Source organism: Cyprinodon tularosa, unplaced genomic scaffold (assembly GCF_016077235.1).
Source record: "Cyprinodon tularosa strain WSP-4 unplaced genomic scaffold, ASM1607723v1 ctg385, whole genome shotgun sequence".
Classification (NCBI taxonomy): domain Eukaryota; kingdom Metazoa; phylum Chordata; class Actinopteri; order Cyprinodontiformes; family Cyprinodontidae; genus Cyprinodon; species Cyprinodon tularosa.
This window is the reverse complement of record NW_024039102.1, coordinates 237,611-257,631: the sequence shown is the minus strand read 5'-3', so window position 1 is coordinate 257,631 and position 20,021 is coordinate 237,611. Positions and strand designations below refer to the sequence as shown.

At 41.6% G+C, this 20,021-nt stretch overlaps 2 protein-coding genes across 3 annotated transcripts; both read left to right on the top strand.

Annotated features, from left to right (window-relative positions):
* Positions 1 to 10,766, top strand: sgta (small glutamine-rich tetratricopeptide repeat (TPR)-containing, alpha). 2 transcript variants are annotated; one of them, XM_038297281.1, is made up of 12 exons: positions 1 to 120; positions 986 to 1,112; positions 1,222 to 1,325; positions 2,469 to 2,559; positions 4,753 to 4,852; positions 5,168 to 5,272; positions 7,749 to 7,884; positions 7,970 to 8,032; positions 8,415 to 8,452; positions 8,536 to 8,802; positions 8,892 to 9,015; positions 10,341 to 10,766. In XM_038297281.1, exons 2-11 carry the CDS (start codon positions 1,013 to 1,015, stop codon positions 9,001 to 9,003), a joined length of 1,116 nt encoding a protein of 371 aa, XP_038153209.1. In that variant the 5' UTR covers positions 1 to 120; positions 986 to 1,012; the 3' UTR covers positions 9,004 to 9,015; positions 10,341 to 10,766. The 2 variants fall into 2 exon arrangements, with proteins under 2 accessions (XP_038153209.1, XP_038153208.1); XM_038297280.1 differs by having other exon boundaries at positions 971 to 1,112.
* A 2,223-nt stretch (positions 10,767 to 12,989) lies between these two features.
* Positions 12,990 to 19,509, top strand: LOC119791266 (zinc transporter ZIP3-like). Its single transcript, XM_038297283.1, has 3 exons — positions 12,990 to 13,127; positions 15,853 to 16,139; positions 16,978 to 19,509. The coding sequence occupies exons 2-3, from the start codon at positions 15,933 to 15,935 to the stop codon at positions 17,722 to 17,724; spliced, it is 954 nt and encodes a 317-aa protein (XP_038153211.1). The 5' UTR covers positions 12,990 to 13,127; positions 15,853 to 15,932; the 3' UTR covers positions 17,725 to 19,509.
* Positions 19,510 to 20,021: the final 512 nt, after the last annotated feature.

Sequence of the window (20,021 nt, the reverse complement as noted above, 5' to 3'; positions counted from 1 at the left end):
TGACGTAATCAAAGCGCGACATCTTCGGGACTAGCAAAAGTGAGGTTAACCCAGCGCGGCTAACGTCTGGACTCTCTGGGATTAACTGGTGGTTTCTCACCTGAATCGAGGAGACATCAGGTAGGACTGACCAGTCGCTGTATTTTAGGCCTTGATACGGAACCAGGAGGTTATTTTTATCACGGAAGAAACAGAACCTTTACCGTAATGCGAAGGGATCGTTAGCTGTGGAGCTAACATCGTGAGAAGGCGGATACGCCAAACTCAACGATTAAATTGATATAAAATAATAAAAACGCAGTAAAATGAATTAATGCACATTATAAGAAATAGATCCACAACATTTTAGGAAGTTTGGACCCGTTGTTTACTCCGGCTCACTTTAAATAGTTGTATAAGCTTCCCGGTGTCAATATTTAAAGCCCCTAGCATCGCGGATCAAATATGATTAAACTGTGAAACCATCCGCTTCCAGTCCAGGAAGTTTCCATGTGATGTTCTCTCACAGGCCGTTAACAGCAGATCCGGAACGAGGATTCAAAGTTCTCGAACCTTCTTCTTATGGTTAAGCCACAGGAACTGCGTGGCGCTCCTCAGCCAGTGCGTGTAGCCTCGATTAGGACCACACTCAGGACAGAGACACTGAAACACGTCGCTTTGAACGTTATGACAGAAACAACACAATAAATGAACTGATAGAGAGGATTAATCGAGCTCTGTGATCTACAGGCGGAGGCTGTTGCAGCCTCAGACTGGCAGATCACTCTCTGTTTGCTCTCAATTCATCTGCTAAAAGGAGAAGGGATGAGGGAGACTGGAGCCTTCAGCCCAAATAGGATCAGTTTTAGTTTCTAAACCTGAGTTGATCAAAGGTCTTCCAAACCAAAGTCAGCATTTTTCTCTGCTGTCAGAGATTAACTCTCGGGCTGTAATCTGATAAATGGTGTTTACCTGACTCCCTCTCATCCAGGTGTGTCTTCCTCAGTAAACAGAAGACTGAATCTCCTGCACCATGACAGACACAAAGCGACTCGCCTTTTCTATCATCCAGTTCCTCCACGATCAGCTCCAGTCAGGGAATCTGTCCTCAGACGCTCAGGAGAGCCTGGAAGGTGAGTCCTCTGGGAGGAAAACGTTCCGGTTTGGTTTTGATCTGATTGACAGTAGAAGGAGAGAAAGATTGGTCTTTTCTTCAGGTTTCTGTGTTCTTCTGCTCCTTAGTTGCTGTTCAGTGTTTAGAGACGGCATTTGACGTCTCCACCGATGACGGGAGCCTCGCCGTCCCGCTCACATTACCAGAGATCTTCGCCTCTGCAACAGCCAAGGTAAACGCTTCCTGCAGCGCTGTGAGTCGTTGGACTAAACAGTTGTAGTGATCTGTTTTGTTTTAGTTTTTTCCTCTCCATGTTTTAGCCTCACATCCTCTCAGTACAAGAACACTTTTTTAAAAGCAAACATTGAGTAAAGACCAGAACATACAAATCCGATTTTGCGTCCGATCTGCCAGAAAATTGTGTCGGAGGTTGTGGCGTTTAACGCTCATTGAAAATCAATGGGGATGATCACACCTGACACAAGTTTACGAAAGGGGGTTTGCGTAGCCTGACTAAAATAGACTTGGGGGACGTGGTTACAAAGTAAAACTACAAAACAATCTGTTAATTGCACAGGGAAAGAGTCACATATCGTATACATAGCAAGCGGGACAGACTCGTGCAAAAACAATCAATGAAACATTAAAAAAGTACCTTTTACCCATGATAGTAGTTCAGGAGGACAGAAAATGGTTAAAGTAGTTATCCTCTTTGAGAATTTGCAAAAAAAACAACCAGGGACAGAATGTGCAGTTTATCAGTCTCAACCAAAAAAAAAATAACTTTAGGAGGAGAAAAATAGATATAGTAAAATAGTGATCCTCTTTGAGCTTCACAAAAAAAATAAAAATAATAACCAGGGGCAGACAGAGAAGGTAAGCATGGCGCATCTCTCACCTCTTTATGGAAAAAAAAGGAAAAACTCAAACTACATGAGATGTAGATCTCATGTTTTTAATGTTGGCAAATTAACATTCTCTTATCTGTTCTGTTTTGAGATGCTACACATGTGGGGCTTTGCTTTATAGCTGCACCGGCGTTTTTATTGTTAAGAATACATTTTCATAATCTGTCCAAGTCAAATTTGGGAAATTGTTTTAATTTGTGTATAGCACAGAGACAGAAGTGAAAACAATCTGTGCAGGTCTGCCCACCCTGCCTATAGTCAGACAATCTCTCTACGCAGTCAGTGTGAGGTGGAAAAAAATTGGATCTGAAATTAAAAAGTCGTAGGCAGTCGGGTGTGTTTAAATAATGTGTAAAATTAATGGATCAGGCAAAAAATAAAATTTTCTTTGGTTTTATGTCACCAGATGAAAACTCAGCTGATTGAGTTTTTCTGTGCTGCTTCTGATATTTTCTGTTTTTTTCCAGTTTCCAGCTCAGTCGCAGGCCAATAACAACACCGCCCCATGTTCACCGACGGAAGAGCAGAAAGCTGAGGCAGAGCGGTTGAAAACCGACGGTGAGTTCTGGCATCTGAACCAGCAGCAGATTCAGGCTCTGGTTGGTTCTGGGCCAGAGGAGCCATCACAGCCCTGAAATGTCTGTCGGCTCCATGGAAATGGTTTAAATCAGGGTCAGAACTGTTCTTTCCGTTTGACTCGACCCAACTCCTCAGGAAGAAGAACCTGACACCTCAGTCCAAATTTAGATTAGACCTTAAAGATTAATCTGACTGTGTTGCCTTATATTAGACTTGGAGCCCAAAACCCAAATAGCACAATGAAGTTCTGCTGTTCTGTTCAGCTGCTTTTTTTCTCCTTTGTCTCTACTAAAATAAAGCTAACCATCAGTTCTGGTTCATTAAGCATTTTATAAGATCCAAAGTAAAAGTTTTCTCACAACAAAAAAACTAATTGTTTTTAAAACTTCCAGACACACAGCACATCATGGACCAATTTCCTCTTCCTGATCCCAGTCTTTGTGGTTTTTAACCCCTTAAATCCTGAAATGATTTAAAACCTAAAATGATCTCATGTCTTCCTTATGAAATTTCCACCTCCAGTCAAGCAGACATGCTTCCCACAATCAGGACAAAAGTAGTGTTTTGCAGAGACAAAAAGTTTGCTGCATTCCACCTCAAAATGCAGTAAATAGCGTTTCAGAGAGACTAATTTTAAATATTTTCAGGGGATGATACTCCTGGACCCCTAAATCGATGTTGTGTGGGGTTTGAGTCATGTCTGCCGCAACTACACATATGGCTATGTTAAAATGAGAAGGATTTGTCTCCTTGGCTGTAGCGCCCCGGGGGCCTTCTCACCGGTTCTTTTCCTGGGAGCAAGTTATTTACTACTCTTAACTCAAACTGGGTAAAACCATATAAAAAGGACTATAAAACAGGATTAAAAAAGTAACAGAGTTTATTCCAGATCAGGTCGTTACAGGACAGAGAAAAATGCTTAGAGCTATGCACAGCTGTGGTCTCAAAAATCACGTCCGCAAGCGTCCGGCAAAGTTTGAGCTCCGAACAAGGTCATCACCTGCTTCTTATAGCTCATGGGTCTATGTGATGCATCATGTTGATGTTTAGCTGTCCGTATCAGAAACTGACACGCCATCCATTTCTTGAACTTCATGCAGCTTGCTTCTATGCTTCAGGGTTACAGATAGCTCTCCTATCAGACTGGCTCCAAGATGTGCCCATATCCTGTGTACTCTTAAAGACACGAAGGCTGTCCCGATTAGATGACCCCCGTACACATCGTGACATCCACAATGTGAAGGAAGGCCTTCTACTCTGTCTAATCTGGCTAATAAAGTAACAATGCACATGATGTATAAAGAATAAACCTAACAGCTATGCGTTGCACAGCAAAAGGGCTCCACAAGGAGAGGTAGCCAATTTTCCCTCATTGTTTTAGGAGTAAAATGCTTTGGTTTTTTAAATTGATATTAGTAACTCATGTGCTGTGAAGTGTGCACTGTACCGGTCTGTTGTGGTGAAGAGAGAGCTGAGCCAAAAAGCAAAGCTCTTGATTTAGTGGTCAATCTACGTTCCTACCCTCATCTTTGGTCATGAGCTTTGGGTCATGACCGAAAGAATGAGATCCCGGATACAAGCGGCTGAAATGAGTTTTCTTCGTAGTGTGTCTGGGCTCTCCCTTAGAGATGGGGTGAGGAGCTCAGTCATCCAGGGAGGACTCAGAGTAGAGCTGCTGCTCCTCCGCATAGAGAGGAGCCACTTGAGGTGGCTCGGGCATCTGATTAGGATTGCTCCTGGACGTCTCCCTGGTGAGGTGTTCCAGGCACGTCCCACCAGGAGGAGACCCAGGGGGAGACCCAGGACACGCTGGAGGGCCTATGTTTTTCGGCTGAAGTTAAATTATATTATGCAGTGTGGCTTTAATTTCCACCTGTGTTCCCCATATGTACAGGTCAGTCACCTCAAGGGATTGGCCCTTTAAAGCCAGGTCAGTTTTTTTGTTTTTTTTATAGATCACAACTTTACTGTGCAAAGTGTAGAAGTTTTATAATCAAGACCCAGAACTGGTTAAGTTTCAAACTTCTCCTAAATGTTTCCCTTGGAACAGGCTTCGTGCTGCTCCTCAGAGATCCAGGTCAGAGATGGAGCTTACTGAACTGCTGCTTTGAATGTAGAGAACTCTTCCTCTTCACCTACTGACAAATTGAAGTTAATTTGTTTTCTCTGCAGGGAATGACCAGATGAAGGTGGAGAACTTCTCAGCTGCTGTAGAGTTTTACTCCAAGGCCATCGCCCTGAATCCTCAGAACGCCGTCTACTACTGCAACAGGTGGGTCTGCTCTAGAGCTACAGCAGGGAGATTCTGCCTGAGGGGTGAACCTTCTGGTTCATCAGAAGTCACCTTTGTGATGATGTTGCTCCTAAACCTCCTGGGCCCACATTTTCTCAAATTGTTTTAATTTCTGGGCTTTTTCTTTGTTGAGCTGTTGACTCTGAATCTAATGTGAAGGTTTGGAACCAGAACTCCCTAGCAAAGAACCAGCTTCAAACTGGATCTATAGGTTCTATTTCCCGGCAGCGATCATCGTCTCACTGACAGAAAACAGGTTCAGGTTCTAACCTGGTTCTGATGCTGTGTTTTCAGGGCTGCAGCAAACAGCAAACTTGGGAACTACGCCGGCGCCGTGCAGGACTGTGAACAGGCCATCAGAATCGACCCAAACTACAGCAAAGCCTACGGACGGATGGGGTGAGTTTCCGCTGGTTGGACCTGATGAAAGAAAATCTGCAGCTGAGGTTCTGGACTCTACTGGCAACTCCAACTAATCCAGGATCCATCCTCACTCTGGCCCCTTTGAGTTTAACATCACAGAGTTAATTAACGTCCCTGGATTTAGGTTTCAGATCAGAGCTAAACGAGGTTCCCTCAGGTTAAAAAGATCAGAGAGAAGATTGGGCAGTGAGGTTTTCATCCATCCTTCCAATCATTCAACCATCCATCCATCTGACAATTCACCCATCCATCCAACAAACTATTCATTCATCCATTCATACAACGATCCATCCATTATCCATTATCCATCCATTCATTCATTCATCCATCCATCCATTCGTACAACAATCCATCCATTATCCATCCATTCATTCATACATTCATCCATCCATCCATTCATACAACATTTCATCCATCCATCCATTATCCGTTATCCATCCATCCATCCTTCCATCCATCCATCCATTATCCGTTATCCAAATGATTTAAGTGATTAATCTAGGTGGAATTATTTTTATAAATATTTATGATTGCTTATAGTTTTGTCTTAATAAGTATTTGGCTTTTCTTTCAGCCAATGGTCAGTTTTAGGTTCTGTATACGATTATTCTAGGAAACTACGATTCAGATTATCAGGGGATTACCTAACTGGGTCCTGAAACTGAAGCAAAATCAGATTTTTCTGCTTTTAAACTCCGAGGGAACTAAACCAGATGTCAGGATATTGATTACATTTTTTATTCTTGTGAAATGTTGATGGACGTCCAACTGTCCAATAGGGCTGCAACAACGAATCGATAAAATCGATAAAAATCGACTTTTAAAAGCGTTGGCAACGAATTTCATCATCGATTAGTTGTGTTGCGCGATTAATGTGTCATCCGCCGCCGTCGTCATCACATCCACTTGACTGAAGCGGGGGAAGAAGAAAAAATACGGCAGAGCGAGCCAGCGCCGCAGGTGCAGTGTTGCCAACTCAGCGACTTTTCAGACCCCTCCAGCGACTATTTTTCAAAAAAGCGACTAGCGACAAATCTGGCAACTTTTTACGGTGTCACTGGCGGCTTTTGGAGACTCTTACGTGAAAGCATGTATCGTTCCTACTCTGCCGTGGGGCGCCTCCCCCTTTCCCAACTCCGTTCTCCCTCCTCCCGCAGGAGTCCCTCTCAGCGCTGCAGTCAGAGCCGCAGGATGTTTACCCTCAGCGTCCAGACTGCAAATGAAGCGCGCATGCGCCGGGATTGACGGCGCAAATTGATCACAATAATTAAAATAGCCTGCGCTTTGTAAAGTGAAAAAAGTCGTAACATGCAACTTTTGTCAACACAAATGAACATGGCGCGGAACCACCATGTTTGCTTCGTTTTAAAGTGGGGAAACGTAACGTTAGTTTCTCAGGTAGCTCATCTGATGCTTTCCTTACCTTGTTAGTAGGTTACAGACAGTGATAAGGTTGGCTACTTATTTTACTTTTAATTTCATTTGAATTAGCTTAAGCAGCGTTTATATTTACTTTATAAATAAATTAACTTGCAAATTATGAGGGCAAGGCTTTTAAAGTTAAAATCTTCTGGCAAAGATAAAGTAAAGATCCTGCAATTTATGGAAGTAAAGCAGAATAAAATCCAGCAAGATCAGTAATATGTCAATTCATTATATCCCACATTCCTATGTAAATATCTGTCTTTGGAGGATGTGTTTTTTAGCACCCCTAGTTCTCTCATTTTTATTCCAAATACAATTTATAATTTGAATCACAGGGCTATTTTTATCTCTATGGTTCAGTATTTTCTCAAGTAGCAACTTTAACTGCTATACTTTCCTGTCTTAAAAGGCAGAACTCTTCTAGTCTAAAAAAAACTCATTTGTTGAAATGGGGGGACCCATTGTTTGAACCCCTTAGAGGCTTTTAAAAACAAAAATGCCTGTCTTTTTTGGCGCTTTATGAAACAAAGTACCCTATATTTTGTGGATGTACAGCTACATTTCTCATGTAAGTTTGCGTAGTTTTAACACAAACATTTATTTTTCATATTGCACCAGTACAGTTAATGAGCAACCTGTACTTGTGTGCTTGTTTGTTCTGTCTAAAATGTTTATTTTGGAATAAAGAGGTTAATATAAAAAAATATTTTTTGTCCGATTCATCGAAAAAATAATCGGCCGATTCATCGATTTTTAAAATAATTGTTAGTTGCAGCCCTACTGTCCAAGTCTATATTCTGATATTTGGAGGCTTTCTGGGTAATCTTTTATTCTTCGGTTTTGGAACAGGCATGTCCAGGTTTCCCTCCTGGTCCTGTTGCCCCTGGCAGAGGGGAAGTAATGGACTGATGGATGTTTTTTTTATATAAACTCAGTTATTCTCTTTAGTCTGAAGCTTTTCTCAAAGGAACCTCCTCAGCTGCCTGGGTCAATCCTCCTTCTGATGATCACCTGTGTTTGTTTTTAGCTTGGCTCTGACCAGCCTCAACAAACACACTGAAGCTGTTGGCTACTATAAGAAGGCTCTGGAGCTGGACCCCGATAATGACACCTACAAAACCAACATGAAGATCGCAGAGGAGAAGATGGAGACGTCCAGCCCGGTGAGGGCGCAGGAGAGGAAGCCATTTTTTCCCCTGATCCATTTCAGTTCTGTTTGTTTGACATGTTTGTGTTTTTTTTTCTCAGTCGGCAGGTTTGGGTGGAATCGATCTGGCTGGTTTGCTCAGTAACCCTGGATTCATGAACATGGTCAGTTCTGCCTTCACGACTCAAAGAAATACGACCAAAATAGAATAATTTTGTTCATTACAGTCAAACAAACACAATAATTTCATTAAAAAAAATGTTTATTTACTTTTTGGGAATAATATATTACTCAAAGCTTGTAACACTGAGGGTAATACATTTAGTGGGGATGTAGAGAGTAGTTTCTAAATAAAGCTGAACTTTTAACCACATAAATCGTTTCAGCTTTTTAAAATGTCATCTGACCACAAAAGGTGAAATCCGTTTGGTAACACATTAAACAAAGCAGAGGATGGAGTATAAAATCCTGTGGAATAACAGAACTGTTGATGTTTTCCTCTGTTCCTCTGGTATCAGTTTTTACATGTGTGGCTTTCCTCTGCAGGCCTCGACTCTAATGAACAATCCTCAGGTTCAGCAGCTGTAAGTTTCTCACCTTCGTCCTTCAGTTCCTCTTCTTTGTTCTTCCAAATGTATTTCTTGTAATCTTTTTTTTTTTTCCTCAGTATGTCTGGGATGATGTCAGGAGCGTACGGTGGGGTGGGAGCATCTGGAGGTGGAGGAGTAGGGGGCGGAGGTGGTGGAGTCAGCGGAGCAGCAGGTCCAGGATTGGGAGGTCCAGGATTGGGAGGTCCAGGATTGGGAGGTCCAGGATTGGGAGGTCCAGGATTGGGAGGTCCAGGTTTAGGAGGTCCAGGATTGGGAGGTCCAGGATTAGGAGGTGCAGCCTCAGCAGCTCAGGGACCTGCAGATCTGTCCGGCTTGATCCAGGCGTGAGTGTTTCTCCTTTACCTCAAAGTTAAGGGATTAAAGCTGTGAGTTATTAAGACTTTATTGTTGACATTTGTTGGATGGCCTGTAGGGGGCAGCAGTTCGCTCAGCAGATGCAGCAGCAGAACCCAGAACTTATCGAACAGCTAAGGAGTCAAATTCGCAATCGAACGCCCAGCGCTGGAAACGAGGAGCAACAGTGACGACTCTGATCTGTACGTACGAATAATCCTGATTAATCTGGGAACCACTGAACCTGCAGATTTGGAGTAAAGTGCCGTGTTAGGAACATAAGGAACAATCAGGTCTTTGAGGGGAGCTTGGTTATTTAGGACTTTATATGTGAGAAGGAGGATTTTAAATTCTCTTCTAGGTTTACCAAGAAGCCAATGAAGAGAAGCTATGATAGGAGAGATATGATCTCTCTTTTTAATTTTTATCAGAACTTTTGCCGCAGCATTTTGAATCAGCTGAAGGCTTTTAACTACAGATTGTGGAGTTCCTGGGGTCCGTTTCATAAAGCAGGTTCAACAAACTCTGATTCAAATCCTCAACTCTAAATTAAACAAGTGCGTGACAAGTATGAAAAGCCAGTGGAGCCCCGATTTGACAAGTCACCATAAAAACAGGCAACAAGATGTACTTATTTCACCCGACTGGAACTAGTTAACTAATTAAAAAATGAAAAAAAAAAATGTGTTTAAAAGACAGAGAAACTGCGCTACAGCTACAGAGGAGAGGAAGATGGCGAAGATTAGTGCTCAGGTTAATGTGTAGGTTTATAAGAAGTCCCCTATGGCAGGCTGTTTTTACATTTATTAAAAGCACTCTCCTCCTTGTAACATTTGTAGATCACTAAAACAACATTTATTCCTGATCAATATCCCACTCTTAGACTGAACTATAATAATATATTTTCTAGATTGCATTTTTGCCGCAGAAACAGAATTTCAGAAAAAAAAAAAAAAAAATTATACTAGTAAGAATTAAGTTTTATATACCTAGAAATTTTTACCTAGGAGAGCGCTCCTTGCAAAGTATTATGGGATATATCTGCTAGTCTAGTGACCATGGATGATCACTACCTTTCAAGGTGCGTTGTGGGAAATTTTAAGTCTACTACTTTTTAATCCACTAGATGTTTGGACACTCATCTATAATAGCGTAATCACTATATAGTGCCTTATATATGGATTAGGGCGGACATTCGGACACAGCCATAGAGTTTTCTGTAAACCCCTGTTGGTAAAGAATTATAATAGTCCAGCTTTGAAGTAACAAATGCATGGACTAGTTTCTCAGCATCACCCCTGGATAAGATGTGTTTTATTTATGCAATATTCTGGAGATAAAATAAGGATATTCTAAGAACCCCCTTTGATATGGAATTTAAATGACCGGTCCTGATTCACATCATTAAAAGCTCAGAATGACTCGGTTTAACTTCCCTAATTTCAAGTGTGAGTAAAAAGATCCTGAGGTGTGATCTGAGCCTCGCTCTGCAGCATTTCATTTGTTTTTCCTCCTCTGTCTGTTTCAGGTTGAACAGGTTTCCTGGAGGCGGCGTCTGACTTGGTCCCTTTCTGATGTGGATTGTATAACTCAAGGACTATAAGGAAATTTTTCTTTTTTTCCATAACTGTATAATGGAAGCATGAGAGAGTTTAAGCTTTGTTCAGGAACACCCTGCTCCTCCTCCTGCAGCTCGGTGTCGGTTTAAAGAGAATTTCAGCATCAGAAACTCTGATGTTCAACACCTTCAAGTCGGTTTTATTTTAGCTGAAAACAGCATTATGTGACTGAAAAGTATTTCTGTCCATTTCTTGGGATCTCTGAGTGGGTTGGTGGGTGCGTGAGTGAGAAACTGCTTTGGCATAAATGAACTGGAAACTTCTCAGCCATGTGGAGCTGCAGGACGGAGGCTGTTTGAACACACTTTAATTAAAAAGAGCATCTCACCATTTTACTTCCTCTGAGCTCTGATTGTGGTTTTCTCTGTAAACTTGCAGATTTCCAGTTGCTTTTAGGAAGGTTTCAGTGTCTCGGTACACTTGCTGGAAGCCATGATTGATTGACCTAAAAAAAAGATAAATCAAAAGACAAAAACTGGTGGAACTAAAAAAGCAGGTTTAAAAAAAAAAGAAAGTTAAAACCTACACCCTCTGTTGCTTAAGTGAGACGAGGTCTTGACATCAGCATAGAGGACCAGACTTGTGTCCATCATATGAGGGGTCCAACAGACAGGTTAAGGGCCCCTCTTAAGATTTACTACAATATATACTGGAAAATGACTCGACATTTATTATTCTGTTCCTCAATGTAAGTTTTTGACAGTGGTTTTCATGTGTTACCATGGAAACAGTGGCACTTTTTCCCCCAGTAAGTAAATGTAATAAGTAATACATAAACTGTTACTCTGAATGCCAGATGGCTGATAATAGAAACCTTTGTAATGCAGAAGGTGGAGGAAATGGAAACTTCCTCCATGGGTGGTAGAAGGGATTATCAGGAAGATCTTTGGCCAATAATCTGAAGCAAAGGATGCAGGTGGACAGGAAACGTTATCTCTGCAGCTTATTGTCAACTGTTAGCGTAAGTTGTTCTGTAAGCCAGCCAAGAGTTTAAGCAGTTTTCTGGGAGTTAACATCTAAAGACTGGTTCTTAATGTTTGATTCTGGGTCTGAAAATAGATTTTAAGATGAAAAACCTGAGAGGTGCTTGGTGAACTGCTCAAGATTAAAGGGTGAGATTAAATCACCCAGGAGATATTTTTTTTCCAAAAGGGTGAGGATCAGTGAATTGAAGTGAAGGGCGGCTCAATAATCAGAACATGGGTATTAGTTTTGTTCAGAAAAAGAACTGGGCTGGTTTGTGTGAAGGATGAGTGCCTCCAAATCCAAGACCATGGTCATGAGCTGTAAAAGGGTAGAGTGCCTTCTGCGGTTTGGGGAGGATGTACTGCCTGGTGAGGTGTTCCAGGCACGTCCCACTTGGAGGAGACCCAGGATACAGTGGAGAGCCTATGTTTCTCAGCTGGCCTGGGAATGCCTTGGGATTTCCCCAGAGGAGTTGGCTCCAACGGAGAGAGGTCTGGGCCTCATTTCTGAAGCTGCTACCCCTGACCCTGGATAAGTGGAAGACGATGGATGGACAGAAAACTGCCAAGATCTGGGTGCTGAGAACCAGTCAGTTTCTAAAGGCAGAAACAAATCAAGGAAAGGAGCAGGTGTCTGACCCAGGTGGTGTCATCTGATATCACTGCTGGATTAGCAAGAAGCTCTGAGCTTCAAAGTCTTTATTAAATGTATAAAATCTCAGTGATCAGAGAAAGATTCTTAAAGCGAATAATCAATGATAATAAATTTGCTCTAAGAAGCAGAGCCATGGACGGATATGAATCCGTGTATCATTCGTTCTTTCTATTTTCAATTGTCAATCAAAAAATAAAAAATTGACTGGTTATTTTGTTTTTTGTTTTTTATGGTTAAACCAAAAACGAAAAAAGGATTTGTTTTTCATATATCAATTCTAAGCTCAGATCAAGAATACGAAATGGAAAAACGCAGAATTTGATTTTAATATTTAATCGGTACAGTTTACGTGACCCGGAAATAGCTCTTTGCGAGGCAGTGGGGTGATGAAGTGGCTACCATGGCGACGCTAGAACGCTGTTTGTTGTTGCTAGTTAAAAGTACAGTGCACAGAAAAGTTTCAAGAAAAAAGTTATACCTGGAAAATCCTGCTGATTTTCTCCGTTGTCATGTCCTCCTCATTAAGAGTCACACGCTTGGATCCTCGACCGTAACTGTCCATGGCTGATAGGTCCGACTGCCTTATCTGGTGCAGCTTGATCGAACGTGGTGGGGGTAAGCATAGATATCCATAATAAAGCCTTTATTATGGATATCTATGGGGGTAAGCCAATTGTTTTTTTTAGCTAAAGCTCCACCAAACTTCCGGGTCATGTAAACTGTACCGATTAAATATTAAAATCAAATTCTGCGTTGCTGTCCGTTTTTCCATTTCGTATTCTAGATCTGAGCTTAGAATTGATATATGAAAAACAAATCCTTTTTTCGTTTTTGGTTTAACCATAAAAAACAAAATAACCAGTCAATTTTTTATTTTTTGTTTTTTGATTGACAATTATAAATAGAAAGAACGAATGATACACGGATTGATATGGTCTGTCCCATCCCCATAGCTCTACTGTGGAGGAGTTCTGCGTCATCACCAATCCGCCAATCGGCGCTCACGTCGAGAGTGACGCGGAATGGAAACGTTCCAGCGCACCTGCCGGCGGCGTAGAGGACAGATGCTAATGAAGGTAAAGAAGCTGTTTCTGCAGTTTGTTGTGAAAACTTTCCCAAATGTTTTAAAGGTGCTTTAAAAACTTCGGGAATGCCGAGTAGAACAGCGGTTCTAACCGGTCCCGGCTCTGCGCAGAAACCGTAGCTCTGTGCGCAGCTAGCCCCTGTTAGCCGGACAGCTAACCGGAAGTATCCTAATGTGGTCTTTGTTTATAATCATATTACTAAAGGCTACATTACCTGTTTGTAGTGAAGTGTTAATGATTGATTAATACTGAAATATATTGAAGCATTCTGATCTGGCTTGATAAGGAGGAGAAGGTGTTATACTAAAATTCGTCACAGGAAGCATATTATTCCTCGTAGATTAGCTAACAGATGAAGGATTGAAGAAGTTAGTATTTGGTTAAGCGTCCCATCCCTAAGGTTCCTCTTCTTGATTTGAACTGGTGTCGGTTCCAGTTTAAATGTGGAAAACAGATCAAGCAGTAACCATGTCAATTAAAGGGCAAGGTGCCCGAGACTGGGTTCGAGTACGATCTGTCAGAAAACAATTATTAAAAGTAATTTCTGATGATTTCGGGATTCCAAATTTAAGACGCTGCGGACCCAAAAATCCATCCAATAGACCGTCGACAGACGTTTAAATACATTCATGTTATTCAATGTTAGGCCATAGAGCAAAACAATTGCATGTAGAAATTCCCTAATTAAGCATGTTCAGCTTTCATTATTTCCTGGTTGAAGCCTGAATCCCCATTAGCCACCTGATCATGGATTACAGCGGATTCATTTAGGAAGATTAGGGTTGGGAATTGATAAGATTTTCATAATTCCGATTCACTTATCGATTCTGTGAAGTGATTCCGTTCTTTATCGATTCTGTTAAACAATTAACTTGGTAATTGCACAATGACATCCGTCCACCTTCGCCTAGGACATTCTATTTCTGCCTGCCTCGGCGAAAAGAGAAGGCAGTGAACGGGAACTGCCAGCATCTGAACCAGCCAGGCAACCCGTCTCGTCACAGTCATCTTAAATCTAATAGAGAAGACATCAGTTTAATGAAAAAGCATTACTGTACAATTTCGGGAAATAAACTCATCTCCCCCTGATTTAAATAAACGAGCGTCACCTTTCTCTCGCTCCCTGAACTGCATGTTTCGTTAAATCCATTGCAATAATTAGAATCATGTAAGAATTCCAGCTACCAGTAGTTCTAATTAAATCTGCTATCAATGAAGAGCTTGATTAACGAGAAAGGCACTCCCTTAATAACCCCAAAGAGAGGTACGAAATGAGTTTATTTCCAGAAATGGCATATCATTAACTAGGAACCACATTAAGCACAGCCAGTGATCTAAAACTAGCTACTTACCACCAGAGTTGCCTTCCATGCTGGTCATAACTTTAGCTTCTGTCCAGAAGGCATTAAAAACACGACATTCGTTAAAATGTATGCTGTGTTGTGTACGCAGGTGTTTCTGCATGCTGGATGTATTTCCTCCCGCAGATGTAATTGCCACTTTGCAATGATTGCAAAGCGCCTTGTTGTCATCTTTCTCTTCCTGACCTCTTTTGTTTTGCTTTTCTAGACTTACACCTGGTCACATTCTACTTGCTTACTGAATGCCGTGTGCGTAACTTGTAATAAAAACGTGACCTAAGTCATGCTGGTGCTGCCTGGAACTGTTAAGAGAACCGTTAAGCAAGCTGCCAAACGGTGCCAGGGAATTAGAACACACGTTTTTGATTCCCATCCCTAAGGAAGATAAACTTTTGGGAAACAGAAATTAACTGTTTGGTTTATGAAAGAAATACAGATAATATAGATGATAAGATGATATTCTGGGTGTGTTTACGTCCCAAACAGGAATTCACTAAACCGCCTCCTTATTAATGAAGTAAAAACCTTTTGTAGAGAAAATAAATCGGGAACAGAAAATTTCATTTGAGCCTCTGATCATTCAGCTCCTCCCCAATTCATTAAAATGTTTCAGGTAGGCTTGCACAACTAACAATTATTTAGCAAATCGATCAATTAATTGATAATCGGACAGCCAAAGATTCTTTAAAGAAGACTTTTTATGAAATGAAACTAGGTGAAACTAAAACTTTTTCACTTGAGGTTTTCTGAATAGAACATAATTATGGACAAACATTTTTTTTGTCTTAAACGCAAAATGTGTACTTTTTTTTTTTTTTTTTTACAATTTTGTTATAATTACTACCCTAAGTGGGATCCTCTGTTAGCTAAAGGCATGTTTTACAGTCTCTACACTCCAGTTATTGATTACTAAATTAGTTGACGATTATTTTAATAATTAATTGACGTTTAATCCGACTAGTTGTTGAAGCCCTAGTTTCAAGGCTTTCATCACTTCCTTCTACCATGTCAGACCACATACCTTATTCAGTTAATCCGTTCCTGCAGTTAGATAGTTTTTATAAATTAAGGAGATGAACAGTTTTAAAGCTGCTAAAGGCTAATGTGTGATTTTATTCTACGCTATTCAGTGGAAATGTTTTTGTTTATCCTTCAAATCATCAACTGCAGTTTGTAAATTCTAATAACTCTACTGTAAATCAGTGGATCTGAACATTCTGCTGGTGGATCTGGGTTGACTCATCACGAGTCTGACTCCTTTGGCTTTCAAGTACGCGTCAGAAACTAAACTCTAGCGGGGGAATCTGGTTCCTCTGCTTTCTTTACCAGTGTTTTTTTTTTTTTGTCTCCACCAGTGAAACCAGCAGCTCCACCATCAGGTAACAGACTGGAGGATATGTCACTATTCCAGCTGTAGCATCCGGACAGAGTCAGGATGCAGATCCTGGTTGTCAAGCTGCTTGGTCTGCTGGGACTGTTTGGTCTCATGCTGGCTGGCATACTTGTCCCAGTGCGCCTCCTGCTGGTCGACTATGAAAAAGCCAACAGGTACAGACGAGGGCTGGCTCTGTGCAACTCATTTGGAGGAGGTGTGTTCCTTGCAACATGCTTTAATGCCCTGCTGCCAGCCGTCAGAGACAAGGTAAACACACACAGCAGAGACCCCATTTACTCTTAGGAAAGGTTCGATCAGCTGCACACAGCTGGGGGAGGAAAGAAGGACATCATGGAACATATTAAGGAAAAGGCTGAAGGATAAAACCGCTGCAGCTAAAACGAAACTCTTCTTATAACAATAAAAGATTAAAATGTAGAAACATAAAACACTTGAACAGCCACAGCTAATCGGGAAGAGGAAACGGCTCCATCTGATGATCAGATACCGAAGAACCTCTGAACGAGTCTTTCTGAAGCTGATTTAAAACCCAGCTGTGGTTCCCCAGAGACTGCAGGTTTCCGGTTGTTCATCAGAACTGATGGTTTGTTTCTGGTTCATGTTGATCACTGTTTATTTTATGCTATAAATTGGATCTCTGCAGATTCTGATATCTGATAAAAAACAGAGCTAAGTTTGCTTAATGTTCTTTTTAAGAATAAGTCCTCTCTACAAGCAGCAATTATACATTTGAAAAGACACTTGGTTATCCCAAAAGGCAACGATTATATGGGGCTGCTCCTAAAATATCCAATATTGGTACACCGATAAAGACACTCAGTTTATGTAACCTGTTGGTTAATTGTAAATGGGTCAATTTTCATTTCTATTGTTGATGACTATTGTTCTCAGTTTGATTAAAGAGAATAAAGAAAACTGAGCGTTATTAACAGTTGGTCTCTAAACTTTCATCCTTCTCCAGTTTCTGAAATGGAAAATGAAAAAGTCAAAATTGATCCAAATCATATTTTTCCTCTGATTTCTACCCAGATGTTTGATCTCTTCTCTGTCTCCATGGAAACCCTGACCGCTGTCCTCTCTGCAGGTGGACGGCGTCTTCCAGCAGCTGCAGATCATCAGTGATTATCCACTGGCTGAAACCATGATGATGGTGGGGTTCTTCATCACGGTGTTCGTGGAGCAGGCCATTCTGACCTTCAGGAAGGAGAAACCGTCCTTCATCGACTTGGAGACCTTCAACGCCGTTGGCTCCGAGGCTGGCAGTGACTCCGAGTACGACGCGCCCTTCATCCCTTCGGCGCGGGGCTCGGCAGGCAGAGACGGACGTAGGGACAGGGGACACCACCATGCACACTTCGCACCTGGCGAGCTGGCGGGGGCAGGGCCTCTGAGGCTGGCTGGTCTGGTTCTGGCCCTGTCCGCACACTCTGTGTTCGAGGGGCTGGCTCTCGGACTGCAGGAGGATGCCGCTAAGCTGGGCAGCCTGTTCTTGGGTGTGGCCATCCATGAGACGCTGGCTGCCGTCGCCCTGGGTGTCAGCGTGGCCAAGGCATCGCTCAGCATGAAGGACGCCGCCAAGCTGGCCGTTACAGTCAGCCTGATGATCCCGCTTGGGATCGTGGTGGGGATGGGCATTGAGTCGGCCCAGACGCTGGCGGGTAGCCTGGCATCGGTGCTGCTGCAGGGAATCGCTGCTGGAACCTTCCTGTTTGTCACCTTCTTCGAGATCCTGTCTCCAGAGCTGGAGGACAAAAGGGACCGGCTCCTCAAAGTCCTCTTCCTCATCCTGGGCTACGCAGCGCTGGCTGTCCTCGTCTTTATCAAGTGGTGACAGACAGAAAATGGGCGAAGTCTCTCCTCTGTTGTAGATCACTTTAATGCCACGTCACTCCCTGTTTTTGCTCCGCCCCCTTTAGGTTGAAAGCAGGTACTACAATCTAAAAAGGAAGTGTATAAATCTTTTGATGTTTGGAGCTTTAATCGAGTCATATCGTTCTAATTTACCAATAACATCCTCTAAAGTCCTCTTTATGTTCACGTTTGATCCTTTTTTTGGGAAAAAAATTTTTATTTAGACCCTTTTATCTTGAGAGGGTACCTACAAGAATTTGCTGATGGATGTGCTTGTTCATGTTAATGTAGCAGTTAGCCATGGTTTGTTTACCATCTTCTGCTCTCTGACACAACAGGTAGAAAGATACATTTATTGTTTGGATGCAGGGAAGTCCCTGATTGGTGAAATAGAGACTGGAGAAGGGATAACAAGGCGAGCTAATGTTAGCATGGTGATAGCCAGGTGAGCTAATGTTAGAATGGTAATTAGCAAACAGAGCTAATTGTAGCGTGGTGATAGCTAGGCGAGCTAATGTTAGCATGTTGATATTAAGATGAGCTAATGTTAGCACAATGATAGCAAGCTGAGCTAATGGTAGCGTGGTGATAGTAAGGTGAGCTAATTTTAGCACGTTGATAGCAAGGTGAGCTAATGTTAGCCTGTTGATAAGCAAGGCAGGCTAATTTTAACATGGTGATAGCAAGGCTGGCTAATGTTAGCGTGTTGATACCAAGGTGAGCTAATGTTAGCACGATGATAGCAAGCTGAGCTAATGGTAGCGTGGTGATAGCAAGGTGGGCTAATGTTAGCATAGTGATATCAAGGCTGGCTAATATTAGCATGGTGATAGCAAGGTGGGCTAGTGTTACCATGTTGATAGCAAGGTGAGTTAATTTTAGCATGTTGATAGCAAGGTGAGTTAATTTTAGCATGTTGATAGCAAGGTGAGCTAATGTTAGCATAGTGGTAGCAAGGAGGGCTAATGTTAGCATGGTGATATGAAGGTGAGCTAATATTGGCGTGGTGATAGCAAGGTGGAATAATGTTAGCTTGTTGATAGCAGGACAGGCTAATAATAGCATGGTAATAGACAACAACACATAAATTCAACAGGAAAACATTTGATAACTCCTGACAATAATAAGCGAATAGATGGTTCTGTTTGTTATCAGTGTTAAGATACTAGAGCAGAGAAGATAAACAAAACATCTAATAGTAGATTCTGGTCCCTGAAACTTGAAGTAAAGGATCCAAAGTGTGTCTTTAGCTGGTCACTTTGAATTCGATCGACACAACAAACGAAACACATCTATAAATGTACATATCTCTGTGAGACCTGGTATTTCCAGGGACCCGTACCACAAGTCATGCCCAACATAGTGGGATTACTTCCAGCCTATCCAATTTAACCAATCCACAATAATTGCAATCAGGATCAGCAGTACCACGAAGCTGGTTATCAAATCGCTAACTCAGTTACAGATTGAACTGATCATGAGCAAGTATAAAGCATGCGGTTCAAGATAGCAGATCAAGCACAATCATGAGCACAGAAGAGACAAAGCAATACGGCTTCTTCGAGAAACAAAAACACATCTTACAGATATAAGAAAAAAAGAAACAAGCCTCAATGAAAAGTCAAACTGGGTTTTGACACGAAAGACGGCAAATATCATGGTAAAGGATTGCTGACTGCATAGATGATCAAGATACACATCAGTGTAATTTACCACAGCCTGCATCCCAATCATTGTACTCTATGTTAATCGCATTCCCCCCTGGAGTAAAGAGAACTTGGGAACAAATAAAAATAAAACAGAAAAACATAATCTCATCTGGTTAGTTGGATTTTTTAATTAATAAAGTTTGACTAAAATAAACCTGGAAGCTAATGCCACGACTACATCATATACATTTTTTACCTGTTGGTTAACCATTAATCCCCCATCAGAACAGCCTCACTGTAACATCTACCCCACTCATTCATAGTGTTACAGCAAACAAGAAAAAAAAAAATATAAATATATATTCCTGCAGGTCGCACAGCCAACACACGGTTGCAGGATCTGTATCACTTAAATAAGTAATTGTCAGAGTGACCCAAAGGATCTTCTCACAATTTGCGGTCTGATGTTATTATATTTTTTAAATTTAGATTCATATAACATTTATACAAGAAATCAGTGAATGCCAGCAGCATATTAGGACATTATACAAGAGAAAACAAATACAGAATGGTAAAGGTTTGGTCTGAAAGGAAGCAAAGAAAAAAATTGATTAAAAACCACTCCGTT